The sequence below is a fragment of the Fragaria vesca genome, linkage group LG3 (genome assembly GCF_000184155.1).
Source record: "Fragaria vesca subsp. vesca linkage group LG3, FraVesHawaii_1.0, whole genome shotgun sequence".
Classification (NCBI taxonomy): Eukaryota; Viridiplantae; Streptophyta; class Magnoliopsida; order Rosales; family Rosaceae; genus Fragaria; species Fragaria vesca.
Window position 1 is genome coordinate 12,903,476 of NC_020493.1, and position 23,751 is coordinate 12,927,226.

The window sequence follows — 23,751 nt, forward strand, 5'->3', positions numbered from 1 at the left end:
CTTCTCCATCTCCATTCTATGCTTGGGATTTTGTGTGTGCAGGTAAAAATCCCGGAATTTTATTAGCGGGTCAAGCGTGTGTTTGATCACTCTTGTTTCCTTGTCAGGGTTGTGTATGATCAACCCCGACCTTTCTCCAGATTGTGTTTTGATGAATCCGAAGCTTTTTTCCGAATTGTGTTTGATCAATTCGCAGTTTTTCCGGATTGTGTGTGATCAATCAAAGGACAAACCATTAAAAGCATTGTTTGTGACCTCTATTGAGTCTCATAACAGCTTGGTTTTGTATGCAAGAGCAATGTCGTATTATGCTCATTTGAGTTTTGACGTACTCGATACCTAAGGCGAATCTTCGCTTGGTATCTGTGGAACCTTCCATTGGAAATGATTAAACCACATATTTTGACCCTAAGGCTAACAAGCCTAAATGCCGAGATTTCACATCTCTCGCGCTCAAAGTTTTAAGGCGCCACATCGACAACAGCCTTCAACGGCAATCTGTGCAAAAAGTAATGACCACAAAGTACTGTGGAATGCACTCATGGAGCGTTTCTTGAAACGTTCATATAACTCTACTTGTTGAGTTACTAGTCACATGGTTTGTTTACCACATTTTTATGACTACACATTATAGGTGAAATTTTGTGGCATCATGCTCCATAATCTTTAGTGGATTTGATCATCATCAAGTTCTCTAAGTCCCCTAAGTTGGTTTATGTTTCAGTTTACTCTTTTGGAATTATCGACGATGCTTGATTTTGATCATGCAATTACAAACGGGAATTGCATATACACTAATGCGATAAACGTATTGGTCTACACACATGGATTATCCCCTAGTGTGGGAAAAATAATATAGGTCACGACAATGGTAGATAAAACAGCGCCGATGTCTAGAAAAGAGGAAGAGGTGTCGCCGGCCCTAATGGCGACACTCCCGGTCTAGACACCAATCTGTCAAAACTACTCATGTCAGCTCCGAACAATGCCACCGTATAGATCTCCAGATCACTGGTTGAGGAGTTGTCGAGCTCATCCTCAAATTATGAATGCATACAAAAAGGTACGGAAAATCAATACGAGGACAAGAACGTCATTCTCATGATCGCGGATTTCAAAGATTCGGATCCAACTCCAGCTACCCCTAACTTTAACGTCATCGGCTAGATCGACTTTGATTTTCTTTCCAAGCTATATGTAATAAGGCATCGTATCGACGTCCTTCGTCTATGTACTCACATTAGCAATAATGAATGCCTTGAGAATTTTTTCGAAGTTATGAAACTATTCTCTTCTTATAGTTCGTATTGATTTACAAACAAGATGTACATTTTTACATCGTCCTTAGAAACATGGCATATTGTGCCGATTTTGGTCCCTTCCTTTGAAGGTGACTCATGGCACCGCATCCTCAAGGAGGATCGTCCACGTGTTTTCCGGTTAAGTCTTCTACCCTATAGCGGATTTTTCATCATCAACTGTTCAACTAGGCTCATCCAAGCTCAGTGTGATGTCTTAAAATTGTCTGAAATTAAGAAGATACTGGTTTACATGTGCCTCGCACTACTGACCCTCCATGGACATGTCTGGTCATGCTAACTTGGAGTTACCGAAAGCTTTTGATCTTGGTTTCCCCCTACGCTATTAACCAATAGTCGTCTTGCAAAAGACGTTGAAGACTTATCAAAACCGGACAATCATCATCATGATCGAATCATCTAGGTCCTCTGAGTTAGTTTATGTTCATGTTAGGGAGCTTTTGCTAACTAGTCATGGGGTTTATGACCTTGGAACGACCGAAATGACTTGATTTTGATCATATACACGTCATTTTGGCTTCGGCTTATGCCCGCATGCCATCTGTAAGCTTCATAGCTTCGCACATGCCAATTCTGCGAAAAACAGCAATATGTCCCTTCTGGATAGTCAACTTCGTTTGAGCTTTGTGAACAGCTCCGGACGAACCAGATAGTGAGCTTTATATCATTGCAAAGCCCTACGAATCTAGTTTTCAGAACTTTTTGCAGTTTGTCCATATCTATTTTAACGAAGAAGTTATGGCTATTTTAGTGCGCAAAGGTCATTTTGCGTGGAAATTTTTATACACTCTCGGGATTGTAGTTTTTCGTAGCTTCTTTCAATCTCTCTAAATGGTTCAAGTGGAAATATTAATTCTCCTATCTACTCCATTTTGTAGATCTGTCTCATAAAGATATTGAGTGTCTCGCAAATAGTGGAACTATCCACAACATTCTAAGGAACCAGCAACTATCTTTGGATTTTGTGTCTTTTGTAAATCTTCTGTGACTACAATAATTGAATCATATCGGTCATTCAGGGACGCGGTCTAGCTTGAATCTTGATGCCTCATGGCACCATGATCAACGTCACAGATGCCCTCTATTCATTGAGAAGCAACCGAATCATGTTAAGCTTTAAAGACATTCCTGCTAACAGTTTTCATTTGAAAACACATTGTGAGAATGAACAAGAATTCTTTTGTGTATAATTTCTTATGAATGCGGACTGAACCGCATCGTGGAGAAGTTCATGAGTCAATCTAGTGGACTATATGTCACTATGATTCGAATATTGAATCACATGTTGTCGCCAAACATGATATTTGGGACACCGACTCATATAGGCTTTGGTTTGACTAAATCGGTCATCTTGGAAGAGACATAATGATCCAAATTTTAAGAAATTCTCATGGACCTCCATTCTTCCGCTCAAAACGAAGACATTCGGGATCTAGCTTCATCATGAATCATGAAGCATGATGGTGACGCCATGGTTGTAAATGGCGGTACCTTGGGGGCATTGACGTCCCCCGAACATGGCTCCAACTTTTCGGAGGCCGTCCGGTTAATTCCTCAAGCAATTGAGATGCACCGACCCTCCCTCGATGTCTCATTGGCCCCTACAATGCTCATTACTCGTTTTAAAAGCCTATTTTTTTAGCTAAATTAGGAGTGAGACCCTTCTATGCTAAATGACACAAAAGTGAACATTTCATTCTTACATCAAATTATGTAGATCGATACAACCAACTTGCGAACACTTTTTTATGTTTTATGGTGTTGGTTGAAGTGTTAACATACTGGTCACGTGTTACACTATTATCTACTGTTTATGTTGCTTATACTTCTACGGGTTCACTACCCATTCTTTAAAGAAGTTTATTGGGATATAAGTTGAAGTGTCTTGTATCCCATGTTCACACGCAATACGGTCTCACCGAGGCTAGGACCAATCAACTTTTGCTTGTCGCTTGTACATTATTGATGCGCGCCAATCTTTCTATTGCGTCTTGGGGCTATGCAATATTTGCATGCAGTTTTACTATTCATCTACGACCCACCATCATTGAATATTTTTGTACTACAACTCATAACTGTGTCGAGGATTGACACGAAATTGTAATCCTTGAGCTCGGTAGGATTGAAAAGGATCTCCAATCTTTGAGCTCGGCTATATGTTATTTCTAGATGTCAAATCGCATTGTCACTGCGTATAATGATGGGTCATTTGAGATGAATAAGTACTTCGGTTGGTTAGATATGAACCTCCAACTATTTAATCCGCCTATATAGAAACCTTGTCAGACGATCTCTTTCACCGCTATATTGCGGATTGTCACTTTGATGAGACAGTATTCCCGCCGTTAGGGGGAGATAAGAACACAAGTGTTCAAGTGGAATGACGTGACTTATCGTGGTTTGTCCCCACTAAGTCTCATCTTGATCTCAAATGCTTTAAATGTTAAAGTGACGAAATCACATGCTGCAAATATGTCTGCAAGGATTGATGTCCTATCAAGAGGACAAGACGCGACCAAAAGGTATTGGTCTTGACGCCATCACCATGGATGGTGATATAGTGATGTCATATAGTGGCCAAATTGGTGTCACAAGGCTGTGTGGCTCCCCAAAATGAGGGAGGCCTTTAGGTTCGATACTTTCTCGCACTGGGAAGAAATTGGCAAAACCTGATATATTGATCAGTAATCCGTCTCATGAAGTCTAAATTGTGATTATCATTGGGGGACGCCTCAATGTCAAATCTAATCTATATAGAGATCTCTACAGGTATTACACTAGTGTACATGAGGACGTGGAATAATGAGTCTACTATCGAACCACCCTTTGTTGATGGATATCAACTTAGTTGATTGGCCTAATGGAAATATGCGATCCAACATTAACAAAGAGATAGGTCTTTGGGCAGGTGATGCTGACACCGGAAGCTAAACCTTATCAACTATGCATTTGTTAGATAGCGTGGTGAGAACAATGTCTCTCACTAACATGCACAGGGGTCAAGTATGATGAGATATGCTCTTGTAATGGATGTCATTGCACTCCTCTACTTTGTCAATTTGGTATGTTTACTGATTTGGAATAGAATTAAGAAGTGAGGGAATGATTCCGACAAAAGAGAATTCATGCGTTTACTTACACATAATGGAATTGGAATTGATATGGGTCCCACCTCCTAATAAGAAATCGATTCCTTAACAACACGGAATTGTAATACTAAGGGGGAGGTGAGTTTAGGAATGACACCATTAGGAATCAACTTTTATGCCGAAAATACCCTCTTTAATTTTAATATGCTAATAATATTGAGGAATTTGTTGTTATTTCAAAAAAAAAAAAAAATTCTTCAAGCTTCTTTTTATATGTTAATAATATACTATTTGTTGAAGTTGTTTAATTTTTTATTTATAAAATTGTTTGTTTGATTTAAATATAGTATTACTTAAAAGTATAAAAGTATGGCGCCTTAATTTTGTTGTTCAACCCTTTGCATCTTGCGGTTTGAGATACACTCAAAATGCTAGTACTAGGTCCAAATGATGTTGATAAATCATGATAGAAGAGCGTTTATGCAAGGACGAGATTCCAATATACATAAGCACACACATAGCCTCTGTATTATATTATTAATATGTAACCACATGATTACAATCAATACAATGAATTGAAATATATAGTCCATCTTCTTCTCCAAAAACAAAAAGTTCATCTTGGTTTGTTGATTATACATAACTTATCAACTGAGACAATCAAAACGACAAAGAACTCATAATTAGTTACATTCATATTTTAATTCCATAGGGTAGGTAAACAGCTCAATGGAATTGAAATCTCCACATACGATTTCATTCTATCTTTCATTCCTTCCGTCTTTCATTCATGATAAATTTCATTCCAAGTAAGTAAACGTGTCATCTAAGTAACGAGTCACATGTATATATAGGACCAATTGGGGGATTGGTCATTGAGTCAAAAAAAAGTATCATAAAACAAGATTTCATTTCCGGTTAAACTCCCGAGTTATTGCAAACTAAAGAAAAACGAAACAATGAGATTACGATTTAGCATCGTTAATAATTTCGGTCTTACCGACTTAAATAGATGACGAAATTATGAAAGTAAGAGTATCATACCACCTATTCTCTAAACCCAAAAGGATTAGCCCAACATCTTTCTTTTGCATAAAAAGCTCAAACCTCTTTCTTTCTTCTTCGTCCTAGTTCTCCAACCTTTTGTCTCCCGCAACAATTCACATCTTATTAAAAGGAAACTATATTTTCCGACCTATGAAAGAAGAAGGTGTGTGGTTGGTTTCAAAGTGATTCCTTCATCCTCAAATAACGAGTTTAGAAAATTCCAAGTCACCTCGTCTACCTCGTTCCTGATTTTCGGTCCCTACAAACGTCACTATTGTAAGTTTGTAGTTTGCATGGAGTCGACCCTTTCAGAAGATTTTCAAGTAAGTTTTTCTTTTCCAGATTTTAAGGCAGAAATCATGTATTTATGGAAGGAAGCCTTTTACACAACCGACTAAACGTCATGAGTCACTCCAAAATCTTCCAATTGAACTCTATAAAAAGAGGGACTTGGAGATGAAAGGGACATCATGCAACATACGTAAAATCCTCTTTACACACTCAATCTCTCAGGCCTTCAAGCAAAAACCATATTTTCCATAAACCCATTCTTAAAAACTCATCTGATTCTCACCGTAATGCGTCTTTAGCTCCTACACCAGGCTCATTTTGTCAAGTTTTATTCATGTTTGAATCACGCATAAAATAACCTCAATTATCAAGATTTTGAGTTATGGCCTAGTTACCTCTCAAATAAAAAAGAACCCTCCCAATTGCAAATTGACAACCAAGTGAGAGAAGTTTTTGGTTCGGTATACTAGGATTGTACTAGTCTTCTCCTATGGATAGTTCATTTTATGTTGCTCTCCATCCATTAGGTTGTATCTCTCGTCTCAAATGATTCAATAATATATGTAGGATTTTGATTTCTCAAATTAAAATTTTTAGGTCGAACGATCATACAATTTGATTCAATTAAATGTTTAATAATAAAATATGAAAATAAAAATAAATGAAGCATATTCACACCAAAAATGAGTGAACCACTGCCCAGTACCATTTGGTTTAGTGACATTATCTCATTTTAGTAAGCGAGAGGTTGTGAGTTCGAATTATGAAGTTATTATATGATAAAAAAAATTAAAAAAAGTAATTGATGTTACAGATCATATGCACTATGCACATCTATATAGTATTATTCAGCCACATTGTGAGTGGGAGGTTGAATATGTTCATGAAGAATCTTGCATGTATACTTTGGAAATCCATCATATATTTGAGAGATCTCTCTTTCTCTCTTTGTGGAGATTATAGAATTTGGTCCCCACACACAGACTCATCAAGACTTCCTTTTAATCTCCCCCACCTTGCTGAGTTTGCTCTATACAGTCACCGTTCCAGTCCTTTTTACAAGGACAACTCCGACAATGGTGTCAAATCACGATCGAACCCTAATCCGCTAATCTTATCTTTCATGTATTGGGGTTCTTGTAATGAAACCACAGTACATCTGCTTGTTTATTAGTGGCCAACAAGTTTTTCTCTTTGTTTGGATAATCCCAGTTTCCCCCATATTCCAGTATTCCATGATTGTCTCCCTAACTTTATACATGCCACACCAAGAGAGATGAACCTAGTGTTTAAAACTTCGAATATGGAAACTAGTTTCATGATCTGGTTGGAAATCAAAAGGACACTAGTGGTTTGTCCATCAAGATCTTATGTGACATGTCCCTTGAACAATTCTTGCTAAACTCTGTAAAGCTATCTAAAGCCAAATGATGAAAATGGGAGATTAGTAAGTGAATAAGGTAGAAGATCAAATCAGAATTTGATGCAATACAACATAGCTTATAACTCTCTTGCATAGTAGTTGAACGTAACCAAAAACAAACCCCTCGATTCGTTCTTACATTGCTTATTAGAAAGTGATAATAGAGAAAGGAATATGACCAACTTTTATGAGAAAAGATTGCAAAAATTCTTTATAGCAAGAGAACAAAGAGAGTGAGAGCAACAAAAGGTTTCAGGAAGGACGAGACAAGACATAGTGTGCTGTGGTCATAACCAAGAACGATAATCCCTGTTCAGATAATTCAATCAGGAGATAGAGCAGGGAAGCCTTGGATAAGCTGAATTTAGTAAATGTAAGCGTAAAACACAACCAAATGGTGTAGAAATGGGCAGTACAAGCAAGTTGTTCTTAATCAGGGTCAACATTTTCACAAGTCAAAGGAAACACTAAGTAGTAAGTGGTAAGCTGCTTCGCCTGCATCCGTTAGGTCGCGGGTTCGAGTCTCCTGGGGGTAAGTGGGGAACCACTATTGATCCTCTTTAAAAATATAAAAATAAAAAAAAAATAAAAAAAAAAAGCTGCAGCTGCATTCAAATCCTCAATCACTTCACAAATTTGAACATTACAGGTTGATGTTTTTTGCAGTCCTCACCATAGCTGCCTGAAATTATAATGGACGAAAAGTTAAATACAGCAGTTTAAGTCATGGAAGGTCCATACCCATCTGATAGACCAACTGAAAGGACAATAAAATGCATCACACTACATTTTAGTGAAGTTCTTGAACTGATTACTTATACTGAAAAACTCGTGAAGAACACAACCAAACAAAATGTATTAATGTAACCTGAAAGCTACAACTAAAAATTGATGTTCTAGACAAAACTTGAGGGTACTCTACTGACTCAAAGGCACCTCTCCAATTTAGGCTAGTCTTTTTGGGCAAGTGGAGTTCACACAGGAGTTTAACCTCAGTACATATTTAGATTTTAACTGACACAGTTTAGAACACAGAGTGAAAGGTAGAAAAGTCACGCAAATTGTTTGACGAGAGGTGGTTTTTGTATGTTCAGCTGTTGAAAACTTCATCAAGGAGGATCAAGTGGCTGCAAGGAACTTAGTTTTGCTAATAGACAAGTAGATTATTGGGGAGAGGTGAAACTCAACATGATAGGAAAAATCTCAATGCCACAAGTCCACAACCAAAAACAAAATATAAGGGAAAAAGGCGGGAGTCAATGATTGTAACAAGCTTCCGTTCTAAATGGCTGTGAAACTACATATTATGATATATTTTCAGTTATACCATCAAATGATTCAAATCCAATTACATCACTAGTGCAGAATTAGGAATGTATATGTTCTGATATAATTTAAGAATTACAATACCACCTTGCAACATTGAGAAAATAATTTGAATGCTACCTCTTGCAAAACTCTGTTAAATACCGCGAGCCGTTGTAAAAGATGAACCACATCAATACCAGGACCAAAGTATCTGTCAAGATTAAGGAATTCACAAGTGCAAATACTATAACTGCTCACAGTATATGAGAGAATCCTTTTCTAAATTTGATCAAGAATGGTGGGAAACATAGTAATTAAAGTTCCGACCTATCTGCTTTCACAACTACAAAACACATAAGAAAAAGGTGTAAATAGGATACTGAAGAGATAACGCTCCCACCAATCCAACATATAGAGCCCAAAAGTGACATTGTAAAGATAGATCTTACGTTGAACCCAATTCATGGATCCACGACCTTACACACACAAATCATAAAACTATCAGTTTCATATTCTACTTGGTTCCCAAGAGCTGAAATTTGAGAAACCAGTTAGATTGTTGATCCAAACTCCAAACTAACCAGATAAGCAGAAGAGATTTGAAGTGAAATATCGACATGCAAAATTGAACATGATGGAAACATTTAGATCAATTCAAAGGTAGATTAACTTTAAATGGGTTAAAAATGATTGGATCAAATTTCAATAATTGAAACAGAAAGTGAAATATTGAAATGAATGATTTAGAAGCTAAAGAATAAAACCCAGAACTATGAGAGAGAGAACCCAGAATTGATCATTATCAAAGATGAGAGATTCAAGTGAAGTAGTTACCCGAGAAAGATGCCGGAGAACCGGATCTCCGGCGAGGTTGAGATAGAAGAATTGGAGAGAGAGGAGACAAGGTGGAACTTACGAAGATGGTCGCAGCTCGCAGCGATGCTCAAACCTGGTTTGATTTTTCAAAAATAAATTATGGGTACCTCGCGTATTACCCATACCCGACCCGTTGTTATATACGGGTATCTCATACTAGTCATCACTTGGATCTTGGGCCCTAAACTCACCCTAATTCCGACTTGTATCTACCTTGACGCAGTAACGTTAATTAGAGCTCGACTCTGTTACCTACTTACCTTAGAAAAAATTAAGGTGTGAATTCTGATATGTTTTTATAACTTTATAACTTCAAACAAATTTTTGTTTGGAGCAATACTAAGCGAACTACGTTGTGTGAAACCAGTTGAATCAGTTTATTTGACATATAAGCAATTCAATTTTGATGAACTTAAAAACAAGATGTTATCCCCACCAGTGTTTTAAAAAACGCTCCTCGGGCGCGCTTAAGACTTAAAAGGCGCGAGGCGCAAGGAAAATTCCTTGTGTTTTGCTGGTTAGGCGCAGAGGCGCAAAAGGGGCGAGGCAAGGCGCAAAAGGCACACAAAGCGCACCCTAAGGCGCATAAGGCGTGTGCCTAGTCTGATAAGAAAACGGGGTCGTTTTAGTTTGACTGAAATAATAAGGCACACATCTTCGTGCGCCACCCTCAGTCCCTCCTTCAGTCCTTCCCTCTCCCGATCTCCCTCTCCCTCTCCTTCTCCACCAGTTCGCGACCATCACCAATTCCCGACCTCCCTTTCCCTCTCCCTCTCCCTCTCCCGATCTCCCTCTCCCTCTCCTTCTCCACCAGTTCGCGACCAGTCGACCACCACCAAATCCCGACCTCCCTCTCCCGTTCCCGACCACCACCAATTCCTGACCTCCCTCTCCCGTTCCTGACCACCACCACTTCCCGACCTCCCTCTCCTGTTCCCGACCACCACCAGTTCTTGACCTCCCTCTCCCTCTCCTGACCACCACCAGTTCGATGTCTTCTGCAAGCCGAGGCCTGGCAATCGCCTCAAACCACCACCTCGCCTCACCCTCCAAGCCGAGGCCGCACCCTCAAACCACCACCTCCCTCGGTCACTAACTCATCATTGATTCGAGGTACGCACATCATTCCGAATTTCCGATTCAATTGTGTTTTCTTAATGAGAAAGATAAATGTTTGAGCTATGTGTGTGGTTCATTGTGAATTTGTGATAGAGTGATCAATCATCTGGTGTGTAGTTCATTGTGAATTTGTGAATTTATTTCTGTGATAATGTGTGGTTCATTGTGATTTGTGAATATGTTATATATAGCAGGAAATTTATTTTTTTTCAAAAGGCTTACGCCTTCTTACGCCTTACGCCTCAAGGCTTACGTTTTGGTGAGACTCTCGCTCCATAGCCTCGGCTACGCCTTAGCCTTTTAAAACATTGATCCCCACAAAAGACTATATAGAATGATAACTTAACTCTACATTATATCCATGTAATTCTCTAAATTGGTTATAATGCGACTATTTCATTCACACACACAAAAAAAGAGAAAATCAGCTTTAAGATAGGGCAATAGGTGATTCCCTAAATTGTGATTTACTTAGATTTACTTACCGAATTAGCGTTATTCATTTTGTTTGCAATGTTTTAAGATCAGTTTTTGTGTTTCTTAGTTTCACATTATATTATTTGAAATTTTATTTTTCCCATCTTCATATTTTTCTTTTCCTTTCCTCAAAAGTTAGAACTAATCATCTGAGATTGTGTGATTTGTGTGATTACTTGAGCATAAAGCTTCAGCACCTGGCAGCACTTTGGTGTTGATAGTTACCCACCTGGCTGGATTGTGGTGGGTTGCAGCCTTCTTGAGTACATGTCCATTATTCAACAACAGTAAGAAACACACTTAGAATGATGCCATGATCCTTGTGATTCATATCAATAATTATGAGTGCAAACCTCTGACTTTTAGCCTAAAGGAATAGTCAACATCATCACTTTTGCAACCCCAACCTATTTCTTTACATCTCTTGTTTGAAAAGAAAGCTCACCAGAAGACCAGACCAATCCAGTTCCTTTTCTTTTGTGTTGGGTAATTCAAGTTTTCTTTGCATCATTAAAAAATCCATGGAGTAGTAGATTTGGGAAGTTTTGGCAACATAGTGTGGTTGGTTGGTTTGGCTGGATTAAAAGAGAAGAAGTAGAGAGTAGTTTTAGTAGAAAGAAGCAAATGGAACCGGAAGCGGAACAAATGCAGATATTCCAAATTAGGCAAAAGCCACTTTGTTTCAACAGAAAGTGAGATTGATGACCAATTCTGTGCAAAAAAAATAATCTTATGCTCTCAAATGAGAAATCTCAACTCTCAGTATCTCAGTCCCATTGAGACACGTTTTCTCTATTATTATCACCAGTCACCACCAACTGAGAAAAGCCACTAAAAATGCATCCAAAATCCCCACTTGCGCGTGCCTTTAGGCGAGAAAGGCGAGCGAAAGTTGCTTGTGTGCGATCTTCAACCGTTGATGCATTTAAATTTTATTACGTATGTTTTATGCGTAATTTTTTATCGAATATTATTAAATGCTTTTGATCGACCATATCATTTATGCGTATTTTTTGTTGAATATTTTGAAACGGTCTTTGTTGATAGTATCGTTTGCGTATTTTTTTCTTTGAATATTATGAAATGCTTTTTGTCTACTGTTTTAAGCTCATTTTACTTGATATATCTCTCAACATGCGGACAAAGTCCTGAAGTTGTCCAAAAATTTATCAAAAAGCAAGTGAAAATCATATTTTCATAAGTCGGTAGAGTATAGGTTAAGAATTTGTCAGCATGAAGTTGTGATAAAAGAATCTTACTATAATTAAACTACGCACAACATTAGAGCATTTATCAACATAACAACTTTGCGTGAGCCGTTATAGTTAAGCTATGTGATATGTTTTAACAAATCATAAGCTGACACATGGGCAAAAATGGGAAAACAGATATAGGTTTTGTTTTAGCGATTCATGACTCAGTTGACAAATTTAGCAGTTTTGTTTAGCAATCGTTTAGGTATACTGTTTGAGTTCTTATTTATCTCAAAAATTGACAAATTTCATAAATAAATAAAAAAATAACAATACAACTGAATATGCTCTAAATTATCTTTTCTTAGCTTCTGAACTATCTCTTTGAAGCATACTATGATTTTCGCCACCTTCAAAAACAAACAACAATGGTGTCAAGAAATCTTATTCTATGTCTTCATCAATGAAAGTTGATCTTTAATCTAGTCTACTACACTAAAGATAAGAGAAATGCTAACAATATTTTTTTTCGTATCTTCTTGTTCAATCATTTTTTGTCCAGTACCATTTGATTTAGTGGGATAAGTCTTCTCTTGTAAGTAAAAGTTTATGAGTTTGACTCACAATAGACTCGTTGATGTATACAGACTAAATTTTATCGTCACTCAACATGCCTCATGATCATAGCGTTGTTTTTTCAACGGTCATCAAATAATATTGGACAATTAAATGAGAAAGTTGCTAGAATCCTTATTAGCCTAAAAGAAATATCTGTGCAAATCTTTACGAATCCTTTCGGGAGGGTGAATAGTTGGAACCACTGCTCAGAGCTTGCAAGTTGAATCATGCAAATCCAAAGAAGCTGTCACGAGCAGAGGGCTTTTTGTGTGGTGGGGCGAATCGAACGACTCTCTAGTGAGTGAAAGGGTAATGGTAATGCCAAATATACGAAAGTGATTGTGATGTGTGGGAGAGGAGCCCTTGGATCCATTAACATCAACTCCAACATTATAGGAGAGAGAAAGGAATGAAAGAAAAGGGTGGGTGATACACATTCATTCGTTCATGTATGAATAAAGATGTTGATAGTGATTATTGTTCACATGAAGGGTTTGTGTCCTTGATTAATTCTAGTTTGCTTCTAGGGTAGGTTTATGTCCCGAAATATGACTTGGCTGAAAACTTTAGGATCAAAACAGCTAGTAGGGCCGTTGATAGATGTTGCGCTGTAAAATTGAATTGTTGAATGATAGAACTTGCGATGTTAAATTGAATTATTGAATGATATGATTTCGCGGGTATGATTGTTAATTTTAGAGGACCGCTAATGACACTCCAATTTTAAGATAGTGACAGTTTTGCTCCAATCCTGATCTATGGTGCATTTTTATCAAAGAGTGTAAATGGCTAGATGCTTTATAAAAGATCGATTTAGAAATCAGGTAGTTAAATTGTAACATTAGTATCACTTTTGAGTTCAGCCACTTAATTTTTCTAGCAATTTTGTCTATAATTATAACATTGGCTTAATAGTTTTTTTCTTATCAATTACACAACCTAAATACTATAAAAAGTCTTTTATGAGTTAAATTCATGACCTCTCTCACTTATAAAAAAGTGATTATGTCACTAGACCGAATAATAATATGCACATTGGTTCAATAACCGAATAATTATTATTCACTAGACCGAATAATAATATGCACATTGGTTCAATAACTTGTCGAACGTATTATACAGTCCAAATGTTGTGATCGTTTATGAACATGACGTCCTAAAATGTCTTTTAAATCCGTAAATAATTCAAGAACAGTTTTTGGACTTTCCTAATTTCTATCTTGAAGTCGATGATGACGTGTATTATTGAAGTAACAGTTAAGCGAAAATTCTTCTTGTAGATTTGGAAATCTAAACCAGAAATGGACCTCTCGAAAATGGTATATGACATTAACAATAAGAATATAAACGAAGTAAAACACAATCAGAAGACTAAGTTAGAATACAAGGGAAAATTAGGGTTTCTGTTGAAATGAAAAGACAACCCACAGCAAAACAAAAACGCACGTCAAATCAGATACCTTTTCTTCCCCAAAATCTCAGATCACACATATCTCTCCCTCCAGCTCGACCTCTCACCGGCCACCAATATTTGGTTTTGGCTGTGTTTTCTTTGGAACCATATCATTATTCGTAGCCAGTATTGTTTCAGCCTTTCAGAGCTTCAGGTTTTAAACCGATCCCACATATATAGTAGGTTTCTGAGCTTCACGTTTCTGAACCATCTCGGAACTGGAAAGCTGCAAAGAGAAGCACCAAAGAAACCCTAGCTATTCCCGTGATACGGTGATAGAGGATCAGAGTGTGGCCAGGTTTTTTGCCAACTGGGTCGAGTTGGGTTTTGTCTGAGAAGGACTATATGATCTCGGGTCACCTCCCACAGATCTCGTATATAATTATATGTCTGAGTTGGGTTCTTTTCTTGATGCGATTACGTTTGTGTGCTCATGTTTATCTTAATATCCTGTTACTATAATGCAAGCTGAAGTTGTCTTCCCCCTTTAGAACCTTTATCTAGTTATCTACACTTTGCGATTGATATATGACTATATAAGAGATAAGCATGATAAACAAGTGACATAATTTAGTTAGACGTCAACTTATAATAACCTGTGGCTTGAGAGATAATCAAGTGCAATTGTGCAAACAACATATATAAATCAAATTCTCATGTAGCAGAAGAAAAAAAGTTACAGATTAAGAAGGTTAGTTTTCGAGCTGGTTCCTTATTATGCCTCCTATGTTGGACCGTCGAGTTTGCTTCCAATGAAGGGAATGTAACAATGTTGCTAATTCATTTCGAAGGAATGTGATAGCTTCTAATCCATCCCTTCTATCGGGGTCTATAAATATCTCATGAATTTTGGTGGCTATATTTCCAAGAGTTCTATAGGAAAGTGAGAGTTTTAAACTTCGAATTCAAAAAGCTTATGAAACCAACATGCAAGAAATGAGTAGGAAATTAGGAACGCAGCTATAACGTTAGTCCGCCTCATTGCTCACTGAAATTTCTACGATCGTTAGTCCGCCTCATTGCTCTAGATTGGCCGTTTTGACATAAGACCAAACCAAAACGAGATTAGCCAAAATTAATCACCTAATCAACTACTCTAACCATCTGCTCACCATGTTTATAAAACAGAAAGCTCAATCTCACTTTTGAAGGCCTCTCTCTTTTCTCCAAAGTTACGACAGCGACGGCTGCCTGGTTGCTCCATTTGTATAGGTGGACACGGCATCTGTATCTATCCCCCCACAAAAATTTAAAGTGCCCAACATTCAAGTATTCAACCCTAAAAGAAACCCAAAGTAAACAATAACAGAAACAAAAGAACTCGAAGAAGAAGAAGAAGAAGCAGAAGAGAGAATCTATGCTATGCTCTCTTTCACCATGTGTTGCTCTTGTTGTTGTTGTTGGTATTATATCCCCGTCCCCACCACCCCAAATTAGACCTCCTCCTCCTCCTCTTACTTCCTCTCCCTGCAACTAACTCCTGCTTCTTACTCCCCCAGCATTCATCTCTCTCTCTCTCTGCTTTACTCTTTATCTTCTTCATTTAGTTTTTTTGTTTTCCGATTACTCCATCTTCATTAGTTTATTCCCAAAAAGGTTTCAGATTTTATAAAACCAAGTCCGGCATATATTTTATTTGTGGGTTTTGCTCACAAGTCAGACGCACCCTTTCAAAATCTCCACACAAGAATCGTTTCTTTATTCATTCTCGGAGAAAAGTCTCGTGCTTTATTATTTTATCCATACACTACACAACTCGCTAGCCGGCGATGCCGACGCCGGTAGGCGCAGCGAGGCAATGTTTGACGGAGGAGGCGGCGCGTGCGTTGGACGACGCGGTGGCCGTGGCGCGTAGGCGGAGCCACGCCCAGACGACCTCGCTTCATGCTGTTTCGGCTCTGCTTTCACTTCCTTCGTCTGCTCTCCGCGACGCGTGTACACGCGCCAATAGCAGCGCGTACACGCAACGCCTCAAGTTCCGGGCGCTGGAGCTCTGCGTCGGGGTGTCGCTGGACCGGTTGCCGTCGGCGAAGGCGCAAGAGGAGCCGCCGGTGTCGAACTCACTGATGGCGGCGATCAAGAGGTCTCAGGCGAACCAGAGGCGACACCCGGAGAGCTTCCACCTGCACCAGATTCACAGCCAGCAGCAAACGGCGTCGCTTTTGAAGGTGGAGCTCAAACACTTCATTTTGTCGATTCTGGACGACCCGATTGTGAGCCGGGTCTTGGGCGACGCCGGGTTTCGGAGCTGTGACATAAAGCTCGCGATTGTTCACCCGCCCGTGACGCAATCAAATCGATTCTCTCGGGCTCTGGTCCCGCCCATTTTCCTCTGCAATCTAACGGATCCCGACCCGGCCCGTATGAGATTCCCTTTCCCGCTCGCGGGAATCGAGGAGAGGGGAGACGAGAATTGCAAGAGAATCGGGGAGGTGTTAGTTAGAAAGAGCGGGAAGAATCCCTTACTCATCGGCGTAAACGCCGCCGAAGCTCTCGGAAGCTTCATGACAGCTGTACAGAAAGGCAAGTTACCACTCTTGCCTCCTGAAGTTAGTCGGTTTGGTGTAGTCACTCTCGAAAAGGAAATTGCGGAGTTTGTGGTGGACGGTGGGAGTGAAGAGAAGATGAGCTCGAAGCTGAAGGAGGTGAGTCATTTGGCCGAGCAATGTTCCGGGGATGGAGCCGGTGTGATAGTCAATTTTGGCGAAGTGAAGGCTTTGGTTGATGAGGGTGTAGTGAGTGATGCTTTGAGCTTTGTGGTGGTTCAATTGAAGGAGTTGGTTGAGATGCATAGTGGGAAACTGTGGTTGATCGGCGCAGCGGGGAGTAATGACATGTATATGAAGCTTTTGGCTCGGTTTCCGGCCATTGAGAAGGATTGGGACCTTCATCTCCTTCCCATTAGCTCTTCCAAGGCTTCTGTGGATGGAGTTTACTCTAAATCAAGGTGATGCTTCAACTCTAGTTTTGGTTTTTTCTCCTTTTTCGAGTTTAGATTGTTATTGTTTCTTTGGATAATGTGTGAAAATTTGGATAGTGTTTAGAGAAGAAAGTATTGCTTGATTTCATCACTCTGGTTTTCTGGTTGTATAATTTTTTTTTGCCATCTGATCACTCCAGGAAAATAAATAGAAACTTTTTTTTTGAATAGATTAGTAACACTAGTAGTCTTTTTCCTTTTGTCATCTAGTCTTTGCTGCATTATATTACCCTCCATGATTCTGTACTATGATGTCACTGCTGTTTTCAGTTATTTTATAAAATAAAATACTTTACATCATTAAATCAGACACAAACATTCGCTTCTGAATGACACAAGTATTGCCTCTAGTTTGAGCTGAAAAGCTTGTTTCATGTGATTTAAGATGGGTAATTGTTCCAGATTTTTCTATGAGATTTTTTTGCTGCGGGAGTCGAGGTTTTTTCATTTTCTAACCATGTTCCAGATCAGTAATTGTTATCACTCAAGTTTGAGATAAATAGTCCATCTCATGTTATCAGTAATTGTTATGAGAAATGTGTGTTCCGGTAGTCATCAAGAATTTTTCATTTTTTAACCATATTCAGGGTCACTATTGTTATAGCCTCAAGTTTGAAATGACGAGCTCATTTCATGTTATATAACATTAATATTTATTCAAGCTTTTACTATGTGAAATGTGTTTTCCAGTGATCATCAATAACTTTCCATTTCCTGACCATGATGAGGGTCACTGATATTATTGCTTCGAGTTTGAGATGAAGGGGCTTGTTCATGTGAAATATTAGGTTGAACATTATGCTCGAGTTCTCTATAAAAATTATTTTCCAGTGGTAGTCAAGAAATTTGTATTCTGTTAATCTTGGATCAATGATAATTTTTTTAATGAAATGTCAGTCTTATATTCTAGAGAACAGAGCAGTATTTGAACAAGTAAACTACGTATGCAAGTCAAGTTTAGTGGGAAGTTTTTTTGTCCGAACTTTATCCTGCTTGAAGTTTCATGATGAAAAAATAAGGTTGATAGCTCTTTCTTAACCAAATTCACGGGGCTGGTTTCATTGAGCTCAAAATGTGTGTTTCATTCATGCCTTTCGGTCTTTTTGTTGGTAGTTTTAACTTTTTTAGACTTATATACGGTAACTTTCACTTGATTGTAAGATGTTTATGAATTTTTCTGCAGCAAGCTATAGTTTCTATCTGTTGTTACTTGGTCTATCTACATATAGTAGTGTAGGTTTGAAGCTGACGACCCATCACTATGGGGTTAATGATTCTGCAATCACTAGTTCCAGAGTGTTACTTGGTCTATCTATATGTCATATGTACCCTATGTTGTATGTGCTGTATGCCTGTATGTTATGATGTTTAACTTGCTAGTTCTATTGCAAGCTGTGTATGTGTGCATGTTTACATGTTTAAGACTTCAAGGCATATGCTTTAGCTTCTGACTATTTTGTGCTCGTTGGGTCTCACAGTTCCATACTCATGATATACTTACAGCTTGTTGGGGTCCTTTGTTCCACTTGCGGGATTCTTCTCTGGACCTTCCGACTTTATAAATCCACTGAGCATCACAAATCAATCTTTTATACGCTGTCATCTGTGCACAGAGAAGTATGAGCAAGAAGTTGCTTCTATTTGGAAAGATGGATCAGCCATTACAGTAGGTGATCAGTGCTCAACTAGCTCACCTTCTTGGTTGCAAATGACTGAACTTGACACTGGCAAGGGAGTGGATCTCGTAAAGGTGTGTACGCCCTTCAAAGTTTAATTATATGGCTCAAGTTGGCATTAAGTTTGTGCACACAAGCATGCACGCACACACATATACGTGAAGCTAAACACACGCTTCTCATGATTGGTTTGATTAATATGTTATTCATCAAATTAATTTCGAAAATAAATGAGTAACAGTGCTCTCCATTATTCACTGCAGACCAAAGCTGATAGTACGACATTGAGTGATACAGTATCAGGACTGCAAAGGAAATGGAATGATATCTGCCGAAAAATTCATCATGCTCAATCATTCCCTAACATGGACAATTGTCATGCTGGGTCTCATGGTGCATCTCCTGAGGGCTCTCACATTGCTGCAGATAGAAGAGAAAGCAGTGGTGAAGATTCATCTATGCAGGAAAACCAAAGTGCAAAATATCTCTGCCTTCAGATGGACAGGCAGAAGAGTTTTCTTTCAAAACAAAAGTTACTAATGCAAGTAGCTTCTGATGCTGAAAATGCTGGTACACAAACCAAGCAATTAGTTATAGATTCAAATGGTCAGCAACTTGAACTGGGAAGCCCCTGCCGTTCACCTTTTCCTATCGTCACTATGAATCTTGCCACTGATCGCACGTCATCCTCAACTGTAACTTCAGTGACTACAGATTTAGGATTGGGAACCTTATATGCATCAACTAGTCAGGGACCAAGCAATCCCAAGTTACAAGATCATAGAGAGTGTCGCCAACGCCTCTCTGGTTCCGTTTCTGCTGAATTCGATGCAGTAAGTGACAATAGTTTACATCAAATAACCCAGTCCTCTTCCTGCTCTGGATCTAATTTTGGTGGGCAGTTTGATCCAAGAGATATCAAGTCACTTAGGAGAGTTCTCACAGAAAAGGTTGGCTGGCAAGATGAAGCAATATGCACCATTAGTCAAGCTATATCCCGTTGCACGTCTGGTGGTGGAAGGCATCGTGGTTCAAAAGTCAGAGAAGATATATGGCTGACTTTGGTTGGACCCGACAGAGTTGGAAAGAAGAAAATCGCTGTAGCACTTGCCGAGCTTATGTTTGGCACTAGGGAAAGCTTAATCTCTGTTGACATGGGAGAGAGGGGATGTGATTCTGACTCTATTTTTCAATGGGAATCCCAAGATGATTATGATGTGAAGTTTAGGGGTAAGACGGCTGTAGATTATGTTGCCGGGGAATTAAGCAGGAGACCCCATTCAGTTGTCTTCCTTGAAAATGTAGATAAGGCTGATTTTCTGGCCCAAAGTAACTTGTCCCAGGCCATTAGGTCTGGCAAGTTTCCAGACTCTCATGGCAGAGAAATCAGCATTAACAACATGATCTTTGTGATGACTTCAGCTACTAAAAAGGGCAGCAAAATCCAGTACTTGGAGAATGAACCCCTGAAATTCTCAGAGGAGATGGTACTTGGTGCCAAGAGGTATCAAATGCACATAGTGAATATTGGGGATGCCAACCAAATGAAGGGTGTGAATGTGAGGATTGCATCAAGGGAAGGAACCTTAAACTCATCTTCTGTAAATAAGAGAAAGCTGATTGACAGCAGTGCCGCCATAGAGGAAACCTCAGAGTTACAGAAACGGGGCAACAAGGCATCAAGGTCCTTTCTGGATCTGAATCTGCCTGTTGAAGAGATAGATGAGGGAATGAATTGTGGAGACTATGACAGTGACTCCATCTCCGAAAACTCAGAAGCTTGGATGGAAGACTTCCTTGATCAAGTAGATGAAACAGTGGTTTTAAAGCCATTCAACTTCGATGCTCTTGCTGAGAAAATAGTGAAGGAAATCAACCAAGAATTTAAGAAAGTCTACGGACCTGAGGATCAGCTGGAGATCGACTCCAGAGTCATGATTCAGTTACTTGCAGCTTGTTGGTTATCAGACAAGAAGAGAGCATTGGAGGATTGGATTGAACAGGTTCTCTCCATAAGCCTTGCTGAAGCACGTCAGAGGTATCGTCTCACTGCTCATTCTGTAATAAAATTGGTTGCCGGTGGAGCACTTTCGGTGCAAGAGCAAACTGCCGGTGTTTGCCTTCCTGCTAGAATTAGTCTGAACTAATTTTGTGCTCACTGTGCTATCTGTAATTACATGTATAATGTAGCTCTTAGCATATAGTATCTGGCATTAGAAAAGCTTTTGTTTTTCTGATCAATCTTTATGATTTTTTGGGTAAATCATTCTGTGTTTGTAAGAATGTGCAAATTCCTCTAGATCTTGGAGAGTTAGTCACTTAGTTGTCTAGGTTGTAACTTGTACCCTATGTTGTAACATGTATCCTACATTGTTTGCTTCATGATCCATCTAGTCTAGTTTGCAACCTCAACCTACTTCTCCATGTTCTTCACTTCTTTTCAATTCTCATATTTATTTTGTTCGGGCTACTGTTTACCATTTCCAAAGCCCAAATTTGAAGAGTGCTGAAGGTTTGCAGCCCACTATTTTTATAAACAAAAAGGTAGGAGCAAGAAAAGAAGAAAGGTACACACACCTCCCCACTTACCCACTATTACCATGAGGATTTTGATCCAACTTTCCACTGAAAATATATTCCCCACTTCATGAAAAAGAAACCAGCATTTGAAAGTTTGAGGAGAAAGTGATTGTATTTCCACTTTCTAAAAAAGTTGAACAATTAAGCCCATCCTTATTATTATTATTATTTTTTTTTATGAAAATGAAATTCACAAAAAACCTATTTGATATTCTAACTAAGATTCTTCTCCGCTTTTTTATCATCTCAAATCCTCGATGGATTATTTTTCGTATTTGATAAATTTTTACGAATGTGATCCTCTTTATCTTTCTAATATAGGGTTACTAATTGTGACTGTTTACTCTAAATATTCGAATATCGACTAATCTAACAACATTTCATTTGGTTATATCTAACACGAATCACATCAATTAGTTATGAAAGCTTATAGATAACATATAGTTGGCACCTCCAAACTTCTCGAGACTTCATTTTGCGCATGCAAATCGAATAACGCTTGACAAAGAAAGCGAAAACCAAAGGAGAAGAGCCAAAAAGAAATCCACCGTCCGTGTGCCAACATCAAATTGGAATCAGAAACTTTGATACTGATAAAGTGATAAGTGATGAAAGAGGAAGTGGTGTGAAAGAAGTGATCACAACACATAAAAAGTCTCTTTCCACATTTCCACCTCACAAGAAAACGACACCAAGTGATTCAGACCCCTTTCTCTTCTTCTTTGCTTATTTCATGGACCAGGAATTTCCTCACAAATTTCCTCATATCTTCGATGTCGTTTACTCACCACTGGTGTCGTATTCGAGCCTGGACTTTTCAATCTGAAAGGGGAAGGCCTGTGTTTCAACTTTGGGACTTTTTATTTAGTCAAATTTGGCTTTGGCATTGGGACACAATCTGAGCCGTTGGAGTGTCCACTCTGCCATAGAGGGAAACTGGAGGACCGTCAGATTATCTTCTTTTTTGGATTTTCTTTTTAAAGGAATTGGAATTTTTCTCTTTGCGAAGTAGCATCCAGAAACTGGGTCTATCCAATTATTCATGAATTGTGTTTAGTCCTAGACTCCTTGTCTTGGAGCTCAACTTCATATTCTTGCCTCTCTTCAATGTATGGTGATATTTATAGTTTATGTCCGTTTATTTAACAACATATGACTCTTCAATGAAAATTGAGCCATGTCTATTTCTAGTTATATAATTGCATTAAGCAACTGTGAGAGCCTGTTATGGTTAAACAGAGATGACACATGCACCAAGTAAATCAGTGTGAATCCAAACCTTCTACTCGAATATAAGTTTGAGAATGAGAAGCTTGTTAAGATATCGGAAAGAGGTTTAGTTATATTAGCAATGTTTACATATTCATTAATCGGAGATAATGAATATTGGAGATAAATTAAAAGATACATGTAGAGTAAATTATCACGAAGTCTAACAACTACATGACAGACTCTTCTTTAATAAAACTTGATTTGGCAAGTGTAAATTGACTCATCAACTGAGGGTTAGAATAGAACGCACCTCGTGCGTGACAAAAAAGAAATAGAGCGTTGTTCTCTCCCGACCAAACACCGCCGGTACTCACGCCTCTGCGTTTCGGTCCGGGAGGGGATGTTTGTCCATGACAGTGGTGAGATTACTGGGTAGAAACAAGGTCTGGGTTTCGTGAAGGGTTCTTGCGATCGGGTTGGGTAGATCAATCTCGATTTATGCCTCTCAGATCGTCGGCAAGCGCAGGTGAAGAGTTGCGGCCTGAGTTTGTTGCTTGAAGGAGGGAATCATGCAAAACTTGTACATGTCTTTCTTAGATTTGGGATGTTGCTGCTTTGGAGAAGGAGACTGAAGGTCGGAGAGTAGGCTGGATTCGGTGGTACGACGGGCTGGCTTGCCGAGGGGCTGGCGGTGCCGCGTTGTTCGATATTGATAGGGTGAAGTAGGGTATGACGACGGTGGTGAGATCTGGGTGGTTTTGTAGCAGATATCTCTAACTGGGAGGGTGGTGTACATCTAATCTGTCAAGGCTCTATGGGCCTGGGCCTTGGGAGCTGCTGGGTATTGGGCTCCTGATTACCCTGGGCTTTTGCCTTATGATCCAAGGTATGTGCCTGTGCTTGGGCTATAGCTTGGGTTTGGGGTTTCAACCAACGAGGTATCTATCTTATATTATATTGCTCATTACTTTATCAAGTTATTTCAGGCTTTAGTTTTTCGGCCCATGTCACCCATGTGGTGCATTTTTATCCCTACGTGGATTATTCTGGTTTGGTCCAGCATAGGAGGAATCGGTTCTTCATACTGGTG

The 23,751-nt window shown here is 39.0% G+C and overlaps 1 protein-coding gene and 1 non-coding gene across 2 annotated transcripts; one reads left to right on the forward strand and one right to left on the reverse strand.

Annotated features, from left to right (window-relative positions):
* Window positions 1-7,743: 7,743 nt before the first annotated feature.
* LOC101304848 lies at window positions 7,744-9,565 on the reverse strand. Its single transcript, XR_184238.1, has 4 exons — window positions 9,312-9,565; window positions 8,858-8,953; window positions 8,616-8,688; window positions 7,744-7,851 (listed from the first exon to the last, which is right to left on the reverse strand). It is a non-coding gene; the product is annotated as an uncharacterized LOC101304848 (transcript).
* A 5,919-nt stretch (window positions 9,566-15,484) lies between these two features.
* LOC101305150 lies at window positions 15,485-21,280 on the forward strand. Its single transcript, XM_004294241.1, has 3 exons — window positions 15,485-17,160; window positions 18,697-18,943; window positions 19,133-21,280. Exons 1-3 carry the CDS (start codon window positions 15,983-15,985, stop codon window positions 21,014-21,016), a joined length of 3,309 nt encoding a protein of 1,102 aa, XP_004294289.1. The 5' UTR covers window positions 15,485-15,982; the 3' UTR covers window positions 21,017-21,280.
* Window positions 21,281-23,751: the final 2,471 nt, after the last annotated feature.

What these genes read in the sequence shown, in the direction of transcription:
- LOC101305150 (XM_004294241.1), top strand. Translation starts at nt 15,983, where the DNA reads ATGCCGACGCCGGTAGGCGCAGCGAGGCAATGTTTGACGGAGGAGGCG. An exon ending in GGAGTTTACTCTAAATCAAG is followed by an intron (nt 17,161 to 18,696) that starts GTGATGCTTCAA and finishes ATATACTTACAG; the next exon opens with CTTGTTGGGGTCCTTTGTTC. An exon ending in AGGGAGTGGATCTCGTAAAG is followed by an intron (nt 18,944 to 19,132) that starts GTGTGTACGCCC and finishes TATTCACTGCAG; the next exon opens with ACCAAAGCTGATAGTACGAC.